General features: G+C 46.8%; 2 protein-coding genes across 3 annotated transcripts in view; one reads left to right on the forward strand and one right to left on the reverse strand.

Annotated features, from left to right (window-relative positions):
* ZC2HC1C (zinc finger C2HC-type containing 1C) lies at positions 1–9,517 on the forward strand. Of its 2 annotated transcripts, none has more exons than XM_069858614.1 (2): positions 1–1,238; positions 9,343–9,517. In XM_069858614.1, the coding sequence occupies exons 1-2, from the start codon at positions 27–29 to the stop codon at positions 9,355–9,357; spliced, it is 1,227 nt and encodes a 408-aa protein (XP_069714715.1). In that variant the 5' UTR covers positions 1–26; the 3' UTR covers positions 9,358–9,517. The 2 variants fall into 2 exon arrangements, with proteins under 2 accessions (XP_069714715.1, XP_069714716.1); XM_069858615.1 differs by lacking the exon at positions 9,343–9,517 and adding an exon at positions 1,924–2,350.
* Positions 4,559–24,628, reverse strand: part of NEK9 (NIMA related kinase 9) — a 25,772-nt gene continuing 5,702 nt past the window's right edge. The window contains exons 4-22 of the mRNA XM_069858582.1: positions 24,182–24,252; positions 22,210–22,315; positions 19,472–19,603; positions 18,417–18,527; positions 17,792–17,856; positions 16,823–16,873; positions 15,539–15,731; positions 14,164–14,308; positions 13,027–13,227; positions 12,577–12,623; positions 11,572–11,727; positions 11,070–11,178; positions 10,358–10,519; positions 9,809–9,979; positions 9,524–9,583; positions 8,764–8,954; positions 8,378–8,542; positions 7,490–7,702; positions 4,559–7,083 (exon numbers count right to left, since the gene is read on the reverse strand). Coding sequence (XP_069714683.1) covers positions 6,961–7,083; positions 7,490–7,702; positions 8,378–8,542; positions 8,764–8,954; positions 9,524–9,583; positions 9,809–9,979; positions 10,358–10,519; positions 11,070–11,178; positions 11,572–11,727; positions 12,577–12,623; positions 13,027–13,227; positions 14,164–14,308; positions 15,539–15,731; positions 16,823–16,873; positions 17,792–17,856; positions 18,417–18,527; positions 19,472–19,603; positions 22,210–22,315; positions 24,182–24,252 — 2,472 coding nt within the window. The 3' untranslated portion in view covers positions 4,559–6,960. The remainder of the gene's footprint in view (positions 7,084–7,489; positions 7,703–8,377; positions 8,543–8,763; positions 8,955–9,523; positions 9,584–9,808; positions 9,980–10,357; positions 10,520–11,069; positions 11,179–11,571; positions 11,728–12,576; positions 12,624–13,026; positions 13,228–14,163; positions 14,309–15,538; positions 15,732–16,822; positions 16,874–17,791; positions 17,857–18,416; positions 18,528–19,471; positions 19,604–22,209; positions 22,316–24,181; positions 24,253–24,628) is intronic.

Consider the following 24,628-nt stretch of genomic DNA (forward strand, 5'->3'; position numbering starts at 1 on the left):
CCCTTGGGCTCTTCCTCAGGCGCTGAATGGCTTTGCTTCCACCGCTGAACTCTGGAGGGGCAGCTACTAAGCTCGTTCCCAGGTCCCAGCTGGAACGCCAGAAGAACGGGCAGGGTGAGCTCAGATGTGCCGAAGAGGAACGTTTGCCCTATCTCTGTGCCCCAGGGAGCCGCAGCTGTTTGTCCGGCCTTTCTGTGGAAAGCAGGTGGCACAGCACCGGGCATGGAGGCTTGTGCTCGGCCGGACTGCAGAGCGAGCACCTCTCCAGCCAGACCAAGACTCTGCTGGCTAAGCCAGTAGCCAGACAGAAAGAAGGTGTGGACTGTGCCTACCCCCTAAAACCGATTTCTCACAAAGGTGTGAGTGTTCCAGTGGTCAACGCAGCATGTCTTGGAAGTTTCTCATTCATGGAGGAAGCTCCAAAGAGTAGAACTAGCCCGAAGAACAAAGAGAAGCCCCCAGCAGGGAGGTCTCCTGTAGCTGTAGTGCTGTCGCCTCGGACAGCAGAGCCGAAAGAGCCAGCCTGTCATCTACAGAGGAGAAATCTGGCCTACATACTGAAGTTGGAGGAAGATAGACAGATCATGGAAAAGGAAATTCAAAAGAAAAAGGCCGTCCTCAGAGAGAAGCTGATGAGAGCAGAAGAGGTGCTTAGGAGGATTCAAAGAGAGAGGGAGCTTGTTGAGGCAGAGGAAAGAAGATATGGAGAAGCAGAGAGGACCTATGAGCAAAAGGCTGTGAGGCGCCCTAAAGAGCAAACTCTCAGTGCTGCAGTCGGGCCAGGTGATGGAGTCTTCAGTGGGACACAGTCTGCTATCCCTAAGCCCAGCACCACCCTCCACCCTGAAGAGCTGGATATGGAGACGCTCAAGAAGGAGTGGCTGCTGGCCAGCAACAGCAAAATTCAAGACCACAGGCACATGGAGCATTTAGCCTCTCATTCAAAGCTGGCCCCAATACATGGCCTGTCTCCCTTTGCCCTCTCAGACCAAGTTTCTGGTGACCACCTGTCCACAGAGGGGCTGTACCTCCAGGACGCCAGTGCTGTGGAGGAGAGGGAGCTTGGACAGTGCAGCTTCTGTGGACGTAACTTTCTCCGTGTCAGACTTGAGAAGCACATGAGTATCTGCTGCAAGACCCAAGGCTCCAAGAGGAAAGTGTTTGACTTCAGAAAGGCCCGAGCGAGAGGCACAATCCTGGAGGAGTTTCAGCAGTGGAAGATGTCAGAGAGGCCTCAGGTAATGCACAGTCCCTTTGCCTCCCTCAATCCACATATACTGCTCACGTTCCTTCCACCTCAACATCTAATTCTGACTGAGATGTGAGCACTTTAAAGTATACACAGGGCTAAGGGATACAATGCAGCTATTGCCTCTGAAATGTTCTTGCAAAATGAATAAATAGATACATTTAAAATCTAATAGATGTGGGGGTGAGGGATCATAATTGACTTGCCTTTGTAATGTGAGGATATTCTCCTGGAGAAAGCTCTCTCTGTGCTGTAATCAGGATGCTCAGGATGCAGACTGGGTCTGCTGCCATAAAGTCCTGTGGCATTAAGGGCTGCAGGGAACTGACTGAGAACCCAGGGAATAACACAGGCTGTTAAAACAAGGGCGGTGGAAAGGTACAGCTCTGTTCTTCTAAAGCCACTAGCTATAGCAACCCTCTCCACTATCTTGGCCCTACTGCTTCCTTTTCTGGTTATTCTCAAGCTCTTTCCGAGTACTGATGTCTCTCCATCAGTATTTCCTTCAAGTCTTCCTTGGTGCTGGTCTTTTTGATCTGTTTGGTGGGACTCAGCTTCTCAGGGAGGGTTTCACATCAACAGGGATGCATGACCCAGGTTGGACCCTGAGCAGAAGATTGAGAATGCAGACTAACAGTGGTGCCAGTTGTTCTGACTGCCTTTCCTTTCTGCAGAATGTGCTGCGCAGAAGAAACCAGTGGAGAGAGAAGCACAAGCTTTTCATCCAGATGGTGCGCCAGGCCCGCCAGGTGCAGCAAATGGTCTCCAAGGGAGGGAAGATGTCTAACCTGCCCCCGTTGCCTCCCATTGAAAACCCGGACTACGTTGCCTGCCCCTATTGCAGGTGCCGATTTGATCCCCAAGTAGCTGAGAGACACATTCCCAAATGCAAAACCATCAAGAATAGGCCCCCATTCCCACAGCAGAGGAAGCACTGCTGAGGTGGTGTCCAACTGCGCTGTGATTCCCTGCCTATTTTCTGCTGGTTTTCCACGCAGACCCTTGCACATTCCATAGTCTCAACACTGGCTGCGAGTGCAGAGCTGGTACGTACAGCAAGCGAACATCTCAGGACATATAAGGAGAACACTAAAGCTCTTGTACCTGTGCTCAGGTTTGCCCCAGGCAGGATGACCCCGGGGGGCTGCTCTCAGCCACTAAGCTCAGCACTGAATCCCAGGGTAGGTGCAAGGCTCAGACAGTTAAGCACGGAAAAAAAGGCTGTTGCTACAGGCCATCAGCACAACAGCGGAGAGGAGCAAACCAGCCGTCACAAAGGGGCTGTTCTTCAGAATCACATTTTGTACATCAGGGAGATTTGGACTTATTTCTCTTTCTCTTTTTTTTCTTCTTCCTGACATGAAGAAAGCGGCTCTCCTTTAGCTCACTGGTGGCTGCAGACACAGGGTTTTTCTTTCTCCAGTAGCAGAGTACTGCTGCTCATGAGAGCTTCTGCCAGTTGATTGCTCTGCTGCTTTATGGGTGCAGATGTTCACTCCTGAACGTGACAGTGGTTCTGGCTGCTGTAGCATTCTTATTGTAGCTACGTACAAGAGACCAGGATGTATGGAACTGTTACCAACTATAAGTCAGTTATTTTTCCAGATTCTGAGTTTTAATTTATTAAACAAGTTTTGTTGTGCAAAAGTTGTTTTAAATGGTCACAGAGTGATTTGTGTTCCTGAAGTAAGAACGTCTTTGTATGAGAAAGTTGCAACAGGAAGTAAACAAGGAACAAAAAAATTCCAGTAGCTCCTTTTGCAAGTCCTTCGGTAACGTAGCAGCACGTTGTAAGAGCCTAGAAAAAGATAAAAAGTGACTAGATTAAACTGGACAAGTCAGAAGCTGAACATGAAGAAACACACCAGCCTGCAACGAGCGGGCCAGCCTCCTGGAAGAAACTGGGAGCTTCTGCCCTATGGATAGGTAGGCAGAAATCGCCACCCCTTGGCAGATGCCAGAAAAGCATAAAGGTCCCAGAAGGGGTCAGGGCTGCACCGTGTCAGCCAGGTTTGAGTATGCAAACCTAGAAAGGAGAGAAAAAACAGACTCAAAACAAGGGAAAATAATTTGCTGTATTCAAGTTGATCTAAGAAGTAAGAACAATGCTCTAACTTCAGAGTTTTGAAATAAAGGACAGCAAGAGGGGACAAAAAGTAAGAAAGGGGTAAACTGGAAGATTTATGCCAGCCTCCTTGAATTAATGAAAGGTGTAACTGAATTAAACAGTAGTTCAGAAATTCAGGACCACTGCCTGTCCTGTAATATTAACTCAGTTTCCCTTGCACCATGTTTTATTGACTGCATTTAGTGGATCCTAAAAGTCAGCAGAGTGCAAACAGTGACTGGAGTAGATACACACAGAAAAGCTTTTGATACTGTAAAACAAATTAATCTGTTGTGGGCTTCTTGTAAGTGATATGCAAAGGGCTAATGCCGAGATTGAAACTGTAGATTAAAGAGAGTTATTGAAATTAACTCTCCAGGCTTTATGTGTTTTGGAGCTACTCCTGGGCAGTCCACTGCTCTTTGCTGAGCTTTTTTTTCAGATGAAAGTATACTATGGTATCCAGAAAGTCTCCCATAACCAGTTTAAAACTTAGTAACAGTCTAGCCACAGCACAAGGCTCAGCGCAGATTTACCCTGCTGCTTTACTGGTGTGGTAAGTGTTACCCTGGCACTACTCAAGCTGTGTTATTCATGCCAGCTCAGCTGCTTCTTCTACTACTGTAGTACAACATCCCTCTGAGACCCACTGTGTTTTCAGTATCCAGATCTCTGGCAATTTTAACCCTTTAACCCAGCTCTCCCTCTCAAGAAATTTCACAATGTCCTGAAAACCATGATAAAAAGTTAGAAGTGACAGGCATTAAGTACAGCAGGCAGAACAGCTGGCCGAGCAAGTGTCAGGCAGCTTCTCCCTTCTGTAGGCCTTAACACTCAGTAGAAGCTGTTCCAAGAAACAGGTACTTCTTTCCTCTGACCCTCTCTCTTCCCATTACTCATTTCCCACTTGGCACTCAAACTGTTGAAATAAACACACACGCAAAAGCTCCCGGATATCACTAGGAGGAGATGCAGCAGCAACAGAAAAGAGTTGTTGTGTTATTTGTTTGTTGTTTTTTTAAATAAAGGTACACAGAACTTGGTTTTTTTTGTTTTTCCCCATAGCAAAGAATTTGCAAGCCCCCCAGCCCTCTTTCCATGAGCAAAAGGTGGCCAAAGAGCAGAATGCCATGAAGCCAGCTGACAATTATGCATATTGTCCTTTCCTCTCTTGCGGAAAAAAAGACTCCAAACACAGGAGAATGAGTTTAAACATTTATTTAAACAGAAACTCCAAACCACTCCACCCTTTAACCTTTCAAAAAAAGACAATGACAAACTAGTTTTCAGCCAGAGTGTCAGAGCAGGCATATGTTGTGTTCAACTATAACAACTCAGTAGCAATACTAGCAGGAGACCAACACATACAGAGCTAGCACTGCAAGAAAGGGAGAAGTGAAAAGGGTTTCAAACTGCTCAAAGGCACTTCTGCCCACTTGCCCTTCTCTTTTCAGTCCAAGACGAAGGTGCTGGCTTTAAACTGCTTTTTTGGTTGCATAGCTGGCTGGTGTGAAATCTGTGGTCTGTAACAGGCATGACCTGGATAGTGTGAATCCTCTAAGGCACATATGAGATTGTGGAGCACAGGGTATCTTCTGTCAGGGACCCTAATCCTCCACTAAATCCAAGGGGAACCCAGTCTGTGCACCTAGCTTCCCAACTGCAGAGCGTTGAGAAATGAGGATAGCAGTGCACTGCAGGAGAGCGACTCCCATCAGCTTTGTGCTGGCTTATTGGACATGGCTCAGGCTCAACTCTTTGCTCCTCAAAGGCACTGCCACAACGTGACCAACTCAATCATTTCCAACGCAACAACAACCCTTGTGCCGGGACCCTCACCTGAGAACTGGCTCCAACACACATCAGGGAAAGGAAAGCAGAGTCACAAGGGCAAGCAAGTGATGTGTGGCCACACCAGGGCACCTGATGCTAACCACCTCCCAGGAAGGCTGTCCTCCTGCCCTTCGTTTGGTAACAAAGGACAGGCAAACCAGTACAATCTTTGCCCTGGACACTGCACTGGAGAGGCTACACTTGATTCAGCTCCAAGATACTAGCAATAGGCAACAAAGCAGTATTTAAGGAGCATAAACTTATAAGCAGAATGGTTTGGCATCCACCTCTGGAGACAACTGGGGAATTCTGGCTCCTCCCAAACAGTCTCTTGAAGGAAAAAGTCTAGGAGAGATGATAGGTCTATTTGAGCTGGATATCCTAAGACAATTCTAGTGACAAGCCACTGATGGGGATGGTTTAAGCCTGACAAAATCACAACCCCACTCTCACAGCAACAGTGAGAGGGACTCAGGACTCCCTAGAGGCTTCACATAAGGCAGAGGAGGCTCCCATGGATCCTACCAATCCCAAAAGCTTAGTTCAAAGTCAGTTTGCCAATACATTTAAGGGGTATAAAATTAACCTCATTCTCTAAGAGGAAAAGAGGAAATCTTGAGCATCAGAACATACCTCTTCCCATCTCCAATCTTCTTGGGAAAACCTCTTGCTTCTAGAAAGAAGGTGAATTCCAGAGAGAGACTTGGTCATTCACGGTCATTGGGAAAAGCTGCATCCTGTGACCATGGCATTAATGACCTATTCTGGGTAGGAAGCATTCCAGCTTCATCAAAACACTGAGTGGAAAAACACTGATTCTTCCCACACCCACACAGGGCATGGGCACCGGGGGCTGACGAGAACAGAAGCCAAGCAGGGAGCAGCTACGAGCTTATGCCAAGAAACCAGAATCTCTGGCACCCAGACTGAGTTGAGCAAGAAATGGGTGACTTAGTCTAAGGCCCAAAGACTTGTCATCTGGTTGGGAAGCAGGCAGTCTGACACTGAGAACTAGAGATCCCATCTCAGACAGTCCCCACTACTACTATCGGAGACAACACCCAATTCACTCATCTCGGTGCATTATCCCGAAGTTGGAAAGCTCTAGGCACCCAGAATAAAGCCTTTAAACTCTGTGTATACAGGGTACTGGACACAGCCATGTGGCCAGCTGTGCCTCGAGGCCAGGGACAGGTTGCCTACCGTTATCTTCCTAAGAAGACGACCTCCACTGCCTCCGCTATGAGACGTACTCCACTCCCTCTGCCCCCGAGCAGAAAGGAGCAGCTCGCTGGCAGGGCCTTACCATGTGGTAGGGAAAGATTCCTAGTCCGTCACCCCTCTGAAGCAAAGGTGGCGAGTCTTGGGGTTCAGCCAGCTTCAGTACAAAACACGTCTCCTCCTCCCAACTAGAGATGCAGTGATGAATACTGGGGTCCTGAAGGCAGCTCACAGGAAGCAGTGAAACAATGAAAGGGCCACAAGACTCTACTGGAGCCACTGCTGTAATGGGGCTGTTCTGCCTCATGTGCAGAATTGACAGGTAAGGTATAAAGAGGAGCTGCTGCTGCTTCAGTCACTGAGCTGGCCTAGAGTTCAGGGGCCCTTCCCCTCTCAAACTCACTCCTAGTTCATATCAAACGTACATGGGTGCTGCTCTGGAGCCTCCGGCCTCGCTCCTTGTCTGCGAGTGACCTGAAGCCAGGAAAGCCGCTCTCTGCGTTCGGTTAGTGTGCTGTGAAGTTAGATGGATCCCAGTGGGCTCAGGAGACTAGAGGCTGGAGCGGCACGAGTCCGGTCCCAGGACACACCAGGAATCTGAATCCAAGTCAGGTTTCGGATCCACTTCCACCTCCTCTTTGGCTGTCTGTGTTCCTTTGGAATGAACCTCCATCTGCCAAAACACACAGCAGTTATCCAAATAGCTACAGGACTAGCTTCAAAAAAGCTAGGAGCTGCCAAGACACAGTTTCTATTCTCCACAGCCATTTGCAACTCTCTGGGACATCTGACTGCCCATCCCTACTCACCAGGAGAAATAAAAGGGAACCCCCCGTCCATTAAGGACTGGGCTATCATCATAGGAAACGCTTCTTGGCTTCATTCCTGTCATTACTACCAGAGCCTGCATCAGCAGCTCAAACACAAGACAGGCTCTGTGCTGAGTTCCCCACTCTGCTCTAAGAGAGACGCCTGTTAAGCACTGCTTCCTTCTGCATAGCCTCCACAATCCAGGCAGCAGCTAGGATCAGCGCAGTGAGCCCCGAGCATGGATGTGCACCTAGATGTCGGGTCCTCACCTGCCGCATTCCCTCTGTCCCCCTGCAGAACCACTGGAGCTGGGCACTCAGACGAATGGTTTCCTGCTGCAGCTTCTTCTGATCTTCCAGACACTGTAAAACCAGATCTCGGAGGTGCGTCACCTCCACTTGCAGAGTACTGCACATGCAGCCCCCAGCAGGAGACGCAGCATTCCCTTCACTGCACGGCAAGGTTGGACTCAGGCAAGACGGCTGCAGAGACATGGAGGAAAAGTCAAGCCAGGTTTGAGCGCAAGGCCAGGAGTTGTATAGGCCACAAGAAGAAGCCATGCACAGAAAACGTCACCTAGCTTCACAAACTCCTAGCAGCCAAGGTCAGCAAGCTACTAGCCATTACATCTTCAGCACAAAGCCATTAACTTCCTCCTTTTTCTGGGAAAGCTGGTCCTGTCCTCCTGTTACTAAAAACCATCTGGTTTACTCACCTTTCCCTAAACCTGGCACCTGTGCCTCCTCTCGGGACAGAAAATTCCTGGAATAAGGCAGTCTCAAAGGTTGTAATTTCTCAGTGATTTCCTAAATCAGTTCTTCTTCCTACCTATCTCATAGGAAGTTCTGCTTTCTGCATTTCTATCTTCTGCTAGGCTTCTAGGCCCCAGGCTTCTTTTTTTTCCAACTGCATTAACTGCATTTTTCCACAGAACTGGTCTCATTATTTTCAATCTGACCAAGCCCCGGTGTTGTGTTGTAGATCCCTGTGAACCATTCTCTTTGCAACATCATTTCTGATTATCACCAGCTCTCTTTTCCTCATCTGGATTAATTAGGCCAATCCGACACCCCCTTTTTAGCTCTCCCCATAATTCAAACATTGCCATTTATGGTCCCCGAGAGCTTTTGGCCAAGCATTCACTTGGATAACGTTACCCAGGGCTCTGTTTTGGGCTCGTTTAATCCAACAGGTTCCTCAGAGGCCACTTTGAGTCCTTGAAGTTTCTGGTAAGGGAGAGTCTCCTTCTCGGGCTCTGACGATGCCATACTCAGTGGAAAGGGGCTGTCAGGCATGGGGATGAATTCAGCATTCTCCAGCTCCTGGATACACAAAAGCAGCACTGTTAGGTCTGCCTGCCTTGTCTCCTCAACCAATGCACCAACACCCTCTTGTGGTAAAAAAAAAGCAACAAGACCTAAAGGGCTCCCCTGCGCAGCACAGCTCTGAGGACCTTTTGGAGCATCCCTTAAAGGTGAAAGGGGTCACTCACTTTCCCCAGCCTAGATCCCCATTTTAAGGCATTTCTGAGACACCACGTTACCTTCCGCAGCCAGCCAGGGCAGGAGCTGCTGTCAGCACTGTTGCCTCCCTTAGCTTCTGTGGTGCTGATCCAGCCCCCCAACTCACGATCCGCTTCCATGGTTCCCCGAAAGCCTCCACTGGGATTAGGAGTCTCCACTTCCTGTTCATTATCCTCTTCCTCTCCTCCTCCAGTTGTGCAGCTCTGAGCCACTAGCAAACAAGAGTGAAAACTTTATTCTTTCCTCATCTCCGCAATTCCTGTTGCCAGACTCCAGCTGGAGCAGAGAATATGCAGAAACTTGGCTGTATGGCCACAGTGAGTGCACATGCTAGCAGCATCTCCCTCAACAGCTTATCTCCTAACCCTCCCTGCAGGCCTCTCCAAACGGGTTTGTGCATAATAGTCTTTTGCAGCTTCTCACCCTCAGCACTCCCACAGGTCCAAGAAACCGGACTCCATCTCTCCAGTAGCTGCCCCATAACCCCCTTTCCCTTATCAGCTCCCTTCAGTGAATTCCCCTGAGCTTTTCCTTGTCAAATTGAAGTTCTTCAACTACTAAGGCCTCGCTGCATCCATGTTCTCCCTCCTCTGTTTCAGTTCTCTCTTTCTTAGATTTGGGCCATCCCTTCCCATGCATGGCACTAACTACACTTCCTCCCTCTGAGCTCTTCCGTGAGGCCTTTCAGACACAGACACCACGCTGCAGGATCAAACTGGACCCACTCAGCCTAACCACTGAATGGACTTAACCCACAGCTCCCTAGGGCAGGTTACTCACCAGTTCCAATGGACAGGCCGCTGCTGTTGGATCGGATCGTTTTAGAGTTCAACACTTTTTCTGCAAGGGAAAATGCTTTCAGTTAAAGTACCATGTGGAAAGCAAGACAATTCCTATAATAGCACACAACAAAGCCAATGTTGCAGGCTTAGAGCTCAGAGCAACTCGCCACTTCCTCCTACAGCACCATGTCTTGTTCCCAGACAGGATTTATAGCCTGGGCCCTGGCAAACAATACATCACCATAACTGAGATCCCAACATCTCATCCTAAACTTACACTTACCAACAATGATGATGGTGTGCCAACCACGGCACGACAGGTCTGGAACGTGGTGCAATGATCCAAATATTGGCCGAGGCCACGAGGTACAAATATCCGAGCCATGAGCTCTCTCGGTTGATGTCATTGCCAATCGCCCATTCCCACCGTTACCCCAGGCGAAGATGTGGTTGTCTGAGGAAAGACAGTCAGGAGCCTCAATTTACTCCCTCCCACTTGGCCTGTAATTGCTACAAGCAACACAGCCTCTCTGCTGTTAACTGCTATCCCAAAGCACCTAATCCAACAGCTCCATTTTGCCAGTGGAAAAACAAACTGTCAACAAATCTAACAGGCAGCCACCAAGCCAGCACTTTGCAACCCCAGGGACAGCAAACGCTTAGCGCTGTGCTGGGAAAACCAAGAGGGCCAGACAGCCCCACTCTAGGAGGGTTTCTTTATTTCAGTACAGTGCTGCAGGCATGGTCTAGGAAATGCTCAGTGGGAGCCAGTTAACCACCCTGAAGATCTAGTTCTAAGGAACCCACCGCAACTTTGCAAAGACCCACTCACCGTCAGTAGCAGCTATGGTGAATTCATCTCCACATGAAACCCTGATCACCTGCTTACCCCCCAAGGGGCCTCCCAGCAGGTTAATTCCCAGGTGCTTCTTATAGTCCCCAACACCAAGCTGTCCGCACTTGTTGGAGCCGAAGGTCAGCAGGCGGCCTCGCTCTGAGAGGAGGAACGAGGAGACAGTAACAGCGAGGGCCCAACTCTGGAAGCAGCCATGCATGCAGAGAACTAGCAGCAACAGCCCATGACCAGGAAGGACTGCTGAGAAGCCAGCCAGGCTGGGAGGGAGGGGACAGTGTGAGCCAAGAAGAATGGCTTGAGCCTGAAAACATGTCACCGTCCCTTCTCCCATTGCTCCCCTGTTCTGATGCTGCGGGCTGGGACTCCTCACAGCTACCTGACTGGTGTCACTTGGCCAAAGCCTAATGCAGTCATAACCTATTCCTGCACTACCCCAGAGCATGATTCTCAGCCAGACATTTTTTTTTCCTTTAAGAAAAAGGAAGGCTGGCTTAGGAGCTGATGTTGCTCCTTCAGCTGGCCATGAGCTGGCAACACTGCTGAGGAAAAGGAATCTTGGGTTCCTGGAGCAGGCATAAGCCCTGCTACCAAGAGCACAACTGTCAATGTCAAGGGCCAGACTGAAAGGGCAAAGCTGATGTAAAGTATTTCAGCAACCAGCATTCACTTCCTAATATGTAGGGCTCACCATCAATGGAAGCTGTGTGCGTCTTCCCTGGAGAAATGGTACGGATCTTGTAGAAGGACAGCTGCTTGGCCAAAGTGAGGGAAGTGGCATATGGTACCTCACAGTATGTCTGAGAAGAGATGTGTCAGTAAGCACAGAGTGAAAAAACACACATTCATCAGCTAAGGCCCACCCAAGCAGGTCTTGGCAGACCACAACATTAACCTAGGCAGTCCCAACAATAGGGATGGTAAAGGACTGCCAGAATCCATGTCACTGGCCAAGTCACTCTGGAGCAGCTGACTGTTTGTTTCGCTACCTCAGATCTGACACAAGTGCATAGAGCAGATGGGAAACTGAGGAACAAATTGCCTCTTCCTACAACCCCAGTCCCCTTTGTCTTGGACTGGAACTAACAAATCAGCACAAAACTAATGAACGCGTTGTTACTGTCACAGGATCTCCATTTCCCCATATACCACTGACTGCTGGGACCTGGAGCAAGGGATCCAAATGCACTTACGTCATGGTTGATTATCCCCGATGTGCACTGATTCAGGCCCAGCTTATTGAACTCATTGAGCCCACAGGCCAACACTTTGCCTGTCTGGGTGAGCAGGAAAGTCCCATCACAGCCACAGTGAACGGACACAATGTTTAAGGTCTTTGGAACATCCACCTATGTTGAAGAAATATATCTTAAGAAAATCAAAATCCCAGCACCTACTACACAGAAGCTGGCACAAGGAGAACACAAGGCTAGAGCAGTGGTTCAGCTAGTCTGGGCATTGGCAATACCCAATGCGCTTATTTTGAATGAAGGTGCAAGAACATCACAAAGTCTACAGCGTACTGACACTCTGGTCACAATGCACAAATTCAAGGCATTCTACACCTCGCGTGCAGACACCAGTGAGCCAACACTGGAACCAGAAATGTGGTGCACAGGCACCCAGGCCAGCTGACCCAGAACCAGACCCAGTTAGCTGAGCAGAGCTTGGTCTGTGCTGTTTGAGTATGATACTGTGTGATCAAAGATATTCGGCTTCCAAGCGCATCCGTGTTGATTTCTAACCCTCAATGGGTTAAGTTACCTCAATTACCCCTTGCTCTGTATTTCAAGAGAGTTTTACTTTCAACTCATCTTAAACTCATTATGTCGAAAGCAATGATTCTCCGTAGCTGTTCACACTGCTGCAAGTTGCTTTTACAGACCCAAGCCATGCAATTTCTTATCTCCTACTGTGATTTCTACAACATTAAGTTTGCCATTTCTAGTTCCAGCTTGGGGATCAGAGCAATGAAGCTCTAAGTCATGATGCTGGCTGGTTTGGGAGTAGCATGTCCCTCTGCCATGATTTCTACAGACAAATGAAGCAAAACAGTCACAAAGTAAAGTTAAAATCCTCGCTGACTCTGTGATACCTCAGAAAAAACACTTGAGCCTCAGACAGTTAATATTTCCAAATGCCAACTCATTTGGATTTATGTCCATGCAGATTTTCAGAAGCAGTCACCACAGCCCTACCTTCTGAGGGGTGTAATGATCTTCTTCTGAATCCAAGCCCAAGCGTCCTGCATCAGAGAAACACTGCAGTTAGAAACGGCCTCACAACATGCTCACCTCTAAAAAATGGTACCATCTCCCTGCAGTCCCAAAGTAATCTCCCTCCATAACTAGAAACCTGCTCCGTGACATCCGTCATTGCCTGCCAGTCCTCAAGGCAACCCAGTCCCACTGACAGACCAACTACCCTACACACAAGGAAGCGAAGTGGCACCCTAGAATTTCCCAGAGTAAAGTCCCAAGGGTTTGGTCTCCAGTTCCCCATTCTTACAAGGAAATAAAGCCCCAAAGAAACAATGTTCTTTGCCCCCCAGGGCATACCAGACAGTCCCCATCCAGACACGTGTATCAAGCCACTTTCTGGAGGGGACATGCCCCAGTGCCTTTCAGTACCAAGGAGACTCTACCTACCGTACTCTCCACAGCCCCATGTGTAGACTTCTCTGTTCCTGGTCAGCACTGCCACGTGGTTATCTCCACATGAGACCTGCTCCACAGGGTTTGTAAGAAAGAAATCCAGCTGCAAGGGCTCAAGTACTTCAGAGCCATAAGCCTTGTCTACGCCAATGCATCCATAATAGTCTGAGCCAAAAGCATACACCTGGCCCTCATCTGAAGGACACAAGAGAAGTCAGGTCAGCACACAGAGCTTGCATTAGGCTGCATATTAACCTCTTAGGACACAGTCAGCGCAACCTTTTTTTCTGTAGTCATCCTCTCTAGTGCAGAATAACATCATCAGAAGACTATGGAGTCCTTCCTTGTTCACATTAAGATAGATGACCTTACAGCACAACCTACAGCTGTTTCAGGCCACCAGTATAAAAACAAAATCTCACGTTGAACCTGCCACTTTCTTTAACAGAAATCCAGAAACTGATCTTGCGGCTCCCTAAGCCGCTCCTCCAGCACACTGAGCATCTGCGCGTATCTCTGTCAAACCTCTGCTTTTCCAGCACTGGCAAAATAAGCTGGAAACTTGCTAGAGCAAGATTCTAATTCTTCCATAACAGACACCATTGCAGTTAACACTTCTTAAAAATTATGAGCAGGGTTAGAACTACAGGCAGCTACCAGGTCTCAAGCTCTCTGAATTAAACAGCAAAATTTAGACACAGATCTTCTTTTACCATTGGGTGACAGTTTCCCCACACAGTCCGAAGAGAGTTTCAAACACATTTACATTCTTGACTTTGGGCTCCTCTGTCTTTAATGCAGGCACATGTGGAGGCAACACATGCGCTGGGTAGGAGCAGGGACTCTGCATAGCCACAGGGAGCTGTGCAAAACACCCAGCTTCATCACCAAAAAGGAGCACAACCTTAGAAAAACAGCCAGCCTTCTTGTGAGTATATTAATGTATAATCCTCGGCATAATAATGTTGATCTATCTCCACTACCACACCTACTGTACTCAAAATTGAAGGCTGAATAACATACGGGACTTTCCCCTTTGCACACAAAGCTGTTCTGCTAATTTTATCATGAAGGCAAACACCTCTGCAGCCCAGGAAAATGAGGGGACAGTGGTCTCCTTCCAGTCCTCACCTGTGATGCACACTGTGAAATCATCTCCACAGGACACCTGGCGAATGGCTTTTCCCTGAAGCTTCTCAACGTGCTTTGGCTGCCGGTAGGAGGCTCTGTCTCCATGTCCCAGCTGCCCATGCAACTTTGTGCCCCCCTGCATATTCTGCAAGACAGAAACAGCTGGTAAGGTTACGAACCCACAGATCCACAGACGGTGCCAATAACTACAAAACCTTGAATGAACAACAGAACACAGCAAAGAACAAGTGTGTTAGCTGCCTTAGGGAGGAGCCTGCTATCTGCTGCATGGCATAACGACAGGCAACGTTCTAAACGGTAGCACAGGCTCTCAGGCAGTTATGCATTAACAAGGAGTGATGTGGCCTCAGGCTACCAGCTGCTAAGGAATCCCTGCCCTTCTCTCATCTGTCAGGTTACAGAACCCACTCCCTGTTACAGGACTGAAATTCATCCTTCAGCTTTTTGACCCGCACTTCTAAATCCTAATGGCTGCAAAGAAACCCATAACATGGAACAAATGCCACCGAAGTGGCCACACCTACGAATTCTACAGGAAAAACAAAACAACTCTGAGTGTGTTGGAGCTAAAACTAAAATATTAATAGCCAGCTGACAGTTTTCAGTGGCCAATCTTGCAGGAACATCCAGCAAATTATGTCAAGTTGCTCTCCTCCCATTTGGATCTCTTTCTTCTCTCACACACCCATCACTATTTTCCAATCTGTCTTAATATATTCTGCACCATCCATACAAAAGCCTGTGGAAGCCTGGAGATGCAGAACACCTCCATATCACTGACCATTTAAGCCTGAGAAGACTGGATTCCATTGTTTTAAATGCATTATATGCCAATATTTTTGTTATTCATTTTAAACTATTACAGCATTTCCACACATCATAAAATGCAGAGTTGTTCAGTGTAAGACATCTCTGGTTTCATCCACCAGTTGTCTCACATAACATCCATATTATGAGGTCCCTCATCCCAACCATTCTGGTTTTGGAAAACCTTCCTCAAAAAATACGCAAAGCAAATAGAGCATCACAAAGTCTCCAGTGCATTTCTAGTAGTCAGGAAGGGAAGAGATGTTTGACTCAGCATCTGAGCCTACAAGTCCACTGCCTACAATCCTCAAGTGAACAGCAAGTCTCCAATACACCTCCTGCCATGACACTAAACTGCCAAAACCACTCTTGCCTTGGGAGACTTGGGTGAGCCTCGAGGCAGATGGCCTCAGAGTTCACTGCAAGCAGATTTCTCCTTTTCCAAGCTGCTTGCCCATCTGATTCCAACAGGCTCACAAATGATCAGCAGTGAATCTGGACTCGACTCTCCCACCCTTCCTCCCCTCTTGCAGTTCCCCTCACTTACCACCCAGGTGTAGAGCTCCTTCTCCACTGTCACCACAGCAAAGTGAGTGTTGCCAGCACACACCTGCCGTGCACTGCAGCCACTTTTGATGGTGTCCAGCTTCTGGGGGGTGGATTTCCCACCCCCCCAAACATACACCTCACTGGTGCGCGAAGTCACCACTGCAATGGGAGCCTCATTCACAGTACTGGACCTGCACAAGACACCCCCAAAACACACATGTTTTTAATAATGAGTTTGCATTCACTGTCATCATAGTTCCCTGCTGTTGCCCATCAGCTTTCCCTTCACAACCATTCATGGCTTTTATTTTCACACTGTTCTCTTTGTTGAGTGGTTGTGAGGCCTCAGCTGCTACAGAGAGACTCAGGATCAAACCTGTCTCAAAGCAATAGAGAAAGTAGCCTCCAACAAGCATTAAAAAAAGCCTACAGTCCAATTTGATGTCATTTAAAAAGATGGGGCTTTCACTGAATGGTCGTGGAGCTGTTATAATCGGTGAAAAACAAAAGCCTTACAAACAGTTGTGAAATCTTGTTCAAAATACAGAAGCATCCAAAACCTTCTAACCTCCTCTCATTTCTCTTTGTACAAATTACAGGCTTCCATCTGAGGGCAAAAATATAACTCTGGTGCAGGTAAGAATCGATTCACGGATTGCAAAATGGAAGTTGTAATCAAAGTAAGCAGTTTGTGAGCAACCCTCTGAACTTCAACAATCTCACAAAAAGTGCTCAGATAATATTTTTAAGTTTATGAGGGGAAAAAAATGGTCAAATTGTATCTGATAAATCAACAGAAAATCAGCTCTACATGTCACAGCAGCTACCTGCTTCACAGAGCAACCCTGCTTACAGGCTCGCTGAGGACTGGGGAGAACCTCTGCACATAGCCAGTTCTATGAAAGATTTTTAAATTCATTTAACATTCAACATTGAGACAGTCATATTCTTCCTGCTTAAGGGAATCTGTGTGAAAGGAAGGATCTACGTTACATCCTCAGGTGTACAGGATGTAAAGACTATATCCTCAGCAGGACAGATCAGAGCTGCATGGAACCTGCTGAGGCAAGGCTCCAGACATTGGTGTAGGCAGCATATAAAAAAGGAGAGTAAAATATGGGACAGTAACCATGTATCAAGTATGTCAAATTCCTAGCATTTAGGGACATTCTAAACAACATCATTCCATTAAAGCTGTCAGAGACTAAATCTCCCAGCAAAGTTCCTCTCTGGGGAGCCATTCTCTCCAGTCTTCCTTTCAAGCACATGCTCAAATAATTACCTTGGTCGCTTATTTGGCCCATTAAGCAGTGTGACTTTCTCTTCCATCTCCCTGCCAAAGCAGAAAAAGCATTTTAAGAAACAGTAACACATCACCCAAAGCAATTTACTGACAAGCAGCACACAGAGACTACTTTCCTTTCCAACAAAATGCTGCTCCCTCTTGTAGGAAATGCAGCAGTTGTTTACCACTGCACAGCAACACTCAGCGAGCCGTGCAAAAGTAATACAGCTAAGCTTCCAGGAAAGCTGAGGACAACAAACTGCATGAATACCAGAATGTGGCCAACCAATCCCCACACTGCACAAGAATGATCTTAAATGGCTGAACATGATCAGGCTTTGGGCTTTTACCAGTGCCTACAGCAAGACAAAACTCGGACTTTGCTGACCACCAAGTAGAAGAATCTTGGTGCAAAGGACTATAATTTACCGCACCCAAGAATTCTGGTTCACCTTTCATAAAAAGATAGTATGTGCAGGATGATGGTCAAACTAAGCTAAAATGGACCACTTTCAATGCAACTCTCTGTGGAAGAGGGAGGCAAGAAAGGGAGAAAGCACAGGTCTGTATATTGCTCGAAATGTATATTTTGAAAGGCCTTTTCCAATGACCATGGGAGAATCTAAGGGTAATCCTTCCTGCAGCAATTTGAAGAGTGGGAACCAGCATTCCTCAAAGGAGCCTCAGATAAGGATGCCTCCAGGCTCTCAATACGACAGCTTCTCAAAAGATGCAGAAATCTTTCTCACTGTAGCTATGCACCAACATGCACAGGGATTGATCAGAAGACAAAGACAGCTAAAATGTACTTCACTCCTAAAGAACATCAAGTGTACTTCAACAACTGCTAATCACTGGGCCCAATTAACTGAAGGACCTTGCTTCAAAAACATAAATGCCACTAGTCTGCACAAACCCTCTTCTCCCCAACACCTGTCCAGGTTTCAGGCAATACTATCTGATTACCTCCTGCGTTTGCTGAGAAGGGGCTGTTCAAGCAGTTCATCTGCAGTGGGTCTTTTCTCTGGATCCTGCAAGAGGCAAGCAACAAGTCAGTCTCTGGGAAATGCTGATCACCTACAATGAAATCTTGGGCCAGACAACCTCATTCAAGCCTGCACGGACCACCTTCCTCGTTTCCCTTCAGAAGAGAAGGGAATGAATAGTGATAAATTCCAGGGATGTGCAGAAAGAACTTCCACACTCTGAAGGCATCAATAATACATTTGTTTTCAATAAATTAATTCCTTACAGAAACCCAGTTCCAGTCAGAAAGCCAGAACCTTAAGAAACTGTACTGAGACAATGCCCCTACCTACACTGCACTGCACTAGAAAATAACTGCTTCTGCCAGCCCATGAAATAATAATCATCAGAGTAAACCCAACGCCCCTCCAAGCCTCCAGGAGTGAACAACATCTTGAGACAATGCTTTCAGAGGACTGGAGGAAGCCCAGACTCAGACCTCACAGAAACTACTCTGCATCAACAGCCCTCATGCTGAAACAGGCATGTCATTCCCCTTCCCCTGAATCTCACGGCTTAGGCAGCTGGGAAGGGGTGTCTGAAAATTAAAAAGCGTTTCACCAACCTGATCAAGGCAGGAATTCACCATTTCGATCAGCTCCTGGGAGTAGACAGTGGAATCAACCTCCATGGCACGGTTTCCCTGTACAATCTTCACACACAGGTTCAGAGGATTCTAGGAAGAAATTGGCTGTAAGAGAACTGAACTGGACAATGTGTCCCCTGGGGAGAGACACTACAGGCCAGTATTATTTTCTTCCTCCTCCTCTAATCAGGACACATCCTTCTTCTCCGCCTAGCAGGTTCTCCAGAAACCTAATAATAATTCTTGCAGAAACAGTACCTCTAATAGCTAGGAGTTGATGGCAACATCCAGCTTTTCACCAAATTCCCTTACAGTGAAGGGAGGACAGGTTTCTCTCTGCATGCAATTCTCCTGTGCAGGATATTGCCACTGAAACGCCACACAGAAGCGAAGTTACTGGGGATTTGGTTGCCATGATGCAAGGAAGTCAGGAAAGGATGGTATTTTCACATAGCTTCTTTAAGGGTTACAAAATCTTGTACCATGGCAGCCAGCAGCTTTTTCCATCTCATGGCACAAGTCGGCAAATCGCATATGCCAGCCAGCAATGCTCCCTTTCACCCTCCCCACATCACCTTGCACTCAAACTGTGAGAAACGGTAGCAGGACCAAATCCTATGAAATCCAAAGGCTGGCAGTTTTTGTAACAGAATGCTGCACAGAAAATTTACAGCTAGTGATGCTAAAAAAACCCAAGAAGACTACACAATCACAAACTTCCTCCTTGTAGAGAAAAGGATATTTCATTCACAATCATGACACAAATTAGCAGCTTGTATTCTGCATCTGGTAAATTCAGAGCCGCAGACAAGGGTGGGTTTGGCAGAAGCCAGAGAGGCACCTACAGCACAGGGCAGGGGAAATCATGCAGACGTTTCCTCTGGCTACAGTTGGCACTCCCAAGCCATTATTTTCTCAGCAAGCAGATTTAAACAACGAGAGAAAAACATGAGTTAAGAAAGCTATGAGCCAAGTGTGAATCTTGGGGTGATTACAAATAAGGTTACTCAGCCCACTCTGGTTTGCAGACTTACAGTAGCATCAAAGGTCCTCTTCAGAGTAAGCAGCTCAAAGATGACACAGCCCACTGCCCAGATATCTGATTTGAAGTTGTATTTCACACCCTGGCAGAGTTCTGGGGACATGTAATATGGAGTTCCCACCAGCTAGGAAAAAATAACATTTAAAATAATCAGAAATGATTCAGCAGCTTTCAGCCCAGGAGCTCTGCATCCACGACGTTACCACAGGCCCACGAGCAAGAGAGCTAGACGCAGCTGTGACACAGCACTGAAACGACACAGATGACACAACCCACCAATGTGCTGAAGGAATGGGAACACGCACGCTTCTTCCCTCTTCAGCCACAAGCATGAGCTCGAGTGTCTTAGAAGATCCCAGACCCCTCTCTGCTCTGCCCCTGATGTGGTACATGCTTCTCCATAGAGCGGTCGTCATGACAACACAGCAAGGACTTGCCTCTCTCAAATACATTAGAGGTAATCAGGGGCTCACATACTGACCAGACACATGGAAACCCTCATAAGAGGCTGAAGGAACAGGCATCAAGCAAAGCTACCAAACATAAGGTGCCAGCCAGTGGGTATGGAGCCACTCTGTCTGACCACAAAGTACTGCCTTGACAAAGGCTACTCTGTCTCCAACAAAAGAGGGGTTACTTTTGGGTCAATAAGTAGAAAGCTGGCATGAGTCCTACCTCGAAGGCTTTCACTTCAGAAGTGGGGTTTCCCGAACAATTGGTTTAAACAAACACCCTACCACCACACACAAAATCCCCAAACCGAGCACTTAAAACACAGAAGTCCTCCCAGGTGCAACAGAAATAGTGGCAAAGCTCACAGTCGCAACAAGGAGACACAGAACAAACATGGCAAGCAGCGTAAAAATGAAGCTTCCAGATTAAAGAAGCTCATTCCCTACCAACGAGTCATACAGCAAAATAAAATGAGAAAGGCAGAATTTAGCAGGGGAAATATTTATAGTCGCCTTCTTTTCACTCTTTTCAACTCTCTCAGTGAAGCTCAGAGGACTACAAAGCTTGCCTTTCATTAGACTCTGGTGGTATGTGGGATACTTAATGGGCACATTCAGGATCTGCCATCTCCCTTCCTTGTCCTGCTACAGAGCGTGACAGCTACAGAGCTACGCGAGTCCATGGGAAGGACTACGCGAACCCATGTAGCCAGAGCACCATAGCAAACCCTTCATAGGCAAAGGATAACGTAAGCTTTCTGCAAGAAAGATACAGACCTATTTCTGTACCTGTATTTCCTTGGTAATGGGAGAGAGAATGGTAAATTAAGATACCAGCAATTAGCAAGCAAGATGTAAATATCTTACACAATAGTCATTTGACTGTTACCATTACAAACACTGACAATAAGGTTTTGCACTCGTTTCACAAAAAATGACTTCCATTCTGCCACTGGTCATTAGATCACAAATTGAGCAACCAGCCCAGAGCACAGCCAGCAGGTGCAGAACAAAACATGGCTGAATGAATTTAGTTCAAAATTTTTCAGAAGTGAAAAAGAAAATAAAAGGCTCGGAGGTGTAGATGAACACACACAACGCAGGCAAAACCAAACCTGGCAATTCATAGCACAGACTGCACTTCCTCTGATATCCAGAAGGCCATGAAAGACATGATGAATCACAAAAGCGGTTTTGCTGTAGCTCAGCTTTGCAAGGGCTTTATGCAGTAGCCTTGAGTTCCCACTAACCATGCAAGTGCACAGTAGCACTAGAAGGAGGCTGGCAAGTATTTAACCACACATCCCAACAGAACACCAAAACCTTGCATTAAATCTAATAATATGGCCTGTTAAGGGGAAATGCAAGCTGGCTTGTGTCCCAAAATATGATAAAGGCCTTTAGCAGATAAGAGCTTCCGACAAAGTGTCCCTTTATAAGCCTCATGCTCACCACAGAAATCAATGGAGCTGGGAAATCCAAGCCAAGCCTTTCAGGTGCCTCTGACACAGCTTACCCAGTGTTGTAACTCTGGCTGCAAAACGGCTCTCTGGAAGAGCCTGGAACAAAGCCAAGCTTGACAACCTTCTGGTATAATTAATCTTTCCTATAAAGCTTTGTCCTCCTCCAGCAGCATTACCAATAAACCACACAATTGGTTACATAAGAAGCACAAGTGCTTTTGTTGCTTCTCTCTAATTCCACCCAGAGCCTGAGTAGTAGAGACAGGAGATATATCTATTGCACACTGCAATGTCAGGCAAGCAGATCCAAGCCGTCTTAGATCCAGCTGAGGCAAAATGCCCCTGTCAGCACAGCCATATGACCAAGTTAATTTAACTTGCTAAGCTGGGCTTAATTAGCCCAGAGGGAGAGCACTATACTGATGTGATTACACTGCTGCCTCTGTACCATCGGACAGCACCACCTCTGTCTTACACAGATTCACCTTTGGAAGTACCACAGTGCTCTCTAGCACAGCTATACTGACTCTAGCATAATTCCATGCCTACAGCGGTACTTATTTTTAGGCTATGATTGCTTTGCAGAGATAGACCTCCAAAAGGCAACCTGGGAGCCAGGGTAACTGCAGGCTGCAATGCAGCAGCAAATATGCCAATGTTAGTGACATAACATCAAGGGAAGTCGAGGGGAAAGCGAAAGGAAAACCACAGAAAATGAGCAGCAAGAATGCACAGTGTTCCAGGCCTTCTGCAAGGCACACAGAGATAAAGAGAAAACACACCTTGGTTTGCACACAAAGGCAGCAGATACTCACAGTCTCAGCCATAGAGTACTCGGAGTTCAGCTTCTTTGCCAGGCCATAGTCTCCCAATTTAATCAGGTTTGCCTTGGTTAGAAAGATATTTAACGTCTTTATGTCTCTGAAAGGAGAAAAAGAAATGCAGACACTCAAATATATCTCTGGATTTCACAGTTTTCCACATACTACTACACCTCCTCCCCAAAATGAGGGACTTGCTACTCTGCCAGCACTCTCTCACACACAGGCAGAGCTCTCCAAAGCTAATCCGTCCCCAAGGACTGGGGCAGTAACTGCAGTTATCCATGTTCTACCACATCCCCACACAACCACAACACCATCTAAAAAGCTCAGGCTCCAGACACCTATGCAAAGGCCATAGATCAAATAGTTCTTTTCCCCTTCTCAGTCTTGTCCTGTATGAAGGTCATTAAGCAGGTCTTATTTTCCCTTGTTTTATAAACAGAGCTCACTAGAAACATAAATGTATGCATGAATATGTAAGTATGCGAATATAAACAAACACACAGAGGGTGTGAAACAGACACCACTCTAGAACTTAAGCATTACATCCCCCTACCTTATGCCTCAAGAACCACTCTTTATAACATACTGTGTCCAGAAGACAAAAAGCTGATGGCCACAAAACCTCCAAATTCTGAAACTCACTGAAAACACTTTGTCCCAGACAGAATAACGTATGTGTAGTTTCACAGATCAATATCTGAGGCTGTAGATACAGATGGGAAGCCCTCAGAGATGATATGCTTCCCATGGCCAACACTTGATAACACCCCCTTTTCCTAACATACCATCAACTATTTCCCCATGTAGATGAGGACACCACCAAATAAAGCAGCACTTTGCATTCATCCGCTTGGGACACTGCAAAGTCCTGGGTCCCTAACAATGTCTGCAGCAGAAGGAAATCACTGCAAACACTCAAATAACTGTTCAATTCATTATTATGAAAGGATCTGGGGCCACGTGTGTTTCTAGACTGTGAACCCTGCTGTGAAGAAGGGCAACAGAGGTGTCAAGCAGGAGAACACTGCAAAGCAGGACAGACATGACATCTGCTTTAGGTCAAAAGCCTAGGCACTACTTCGTTGAGTGTAGGGTACCAACCCTTCATCATTAAGGCTTGCCAACCAACAGACATTCAGAATGGCAGCAACTAGGATGCTGTCCCACAGAAAACATCCTCCCACAGCTACGATCATTAGTTAAGAGGAGGATGTTGTGCCACACATGATCCAAACATGGTGGAAACAGCTCTCCACGTGTGTGGAACTCACTGGAACTTCACAGCCTCCTTGAGGCACATATGAGCCATGAAATTTACCCCCCTCAAACCAAAAAAGGCAACAGAAAGAGGTAATTAGCCACTAATTAAATCTCAGAGTCAATGTCAAAATCACCACTACCAGCTAACAGGCTATATTACTTCCTTACATAACGGGCTGAAGAAATGAGGCTCAGCCAAATACAGGAGAAATCTTCACGCAGGTTATTTTACAGCAATGCACCAACGCAAAATGTTCATCACTGCCAGCCTCTGGGAATTCCAGAAGGATATACGTGTTGGCTTCAGGCTATTAATTGCTGAGCGGGTAGGAAGTACCTTTGGCCTGCGGTAACTGCTCTTCCTACCCACTTTAGCAAACATCATTTGTGTGCTATGGCAATAAAGGGCCAACTTACTTCCTTCCTACAGGGATTAACTCTTTGTTCACAAAGCTGCAACATCAAAGACAGCAATTCCACTTTCATTAAAAAAAAATCTTACACATTTTTCACAAGCTGCTTTCTAGCCCAATAGAAATTCTTCACAGAAGCAATACTTAACATCTAGGCAGTGCAGCTACACTTTGGAGAGAAGCTCAGCACTTGCTTTAAACACAGAAGCAAAGAATACTCAAAGGAGTTCTGCACTCACACTCACAAACTGCACTTTTACCTTAGCTTTACTACATGCCACACATACCTGTGAAGAATTCCTGCTCGATGAATGCAGCTCACAGCTGATGCAATTTGAAAGAGATACCAAACCACCATCTGCAAAGGGAGGAATAAAAGCCTTACATGAGGCTCAGCTCCATCCACCCCCCAGAATCTCATACATCCTCTGCTACACAGAGGCACAGCACAGGGCCTGACCATACCATTTAGATGCTGTAAATATGTAAAAGTATGAAAATTTAAGAATTTCCTGGTTTGGAAATCTCTGAAAAGATATTCCAAAAGGTAGATTGTTCTAGCGCTGTTCATAGTGTCTGTTCTGACAAGCATCACAGAATTCAGTGACTGGAAAGACTTAGGAATGGAAGCTAATGACAACTTGGAAAATATCTACACTTGGGCGCTCTGGAATATGAAATGTGACCATTTAATATTCACCATGAGCTGCAAGGCCTTAAAAGTCATTATATAA

Source organism: Phaenicophaeus curvirostris, chromosome 5, assembly GCF_032191515.1.
Source record: "Phaenicophaeus curvirostris isolate KB17595 chromosome 5, BPBGC_Pcur_1.0, whole genome shotgun sequence".
In the NCBI taxonomy this organism is placed as follows: Eukaryota; Metazoa; Chordata; class Aves; order Cuculiformes; family Cuculidae; genus Phaenicophaeus; species Phaenicophaeus curvirostris.

Coding starts and splice junctions, on each gene's coding strand:
- ZC2HC1C (XM_069858615.1), top strand. CDS start 27: ATGGCTTTGCTTCCACCGCTGAACTCTGGAGGGGCAGCTACTAAGCTC. Junction 1,239..1,923: donor AGATGTCAGAGAGGCCTCAG/GTAATGCACAGT, acceptor TCCTTTCTGCAG/AATGTGCTGCGCAGAAGAAA.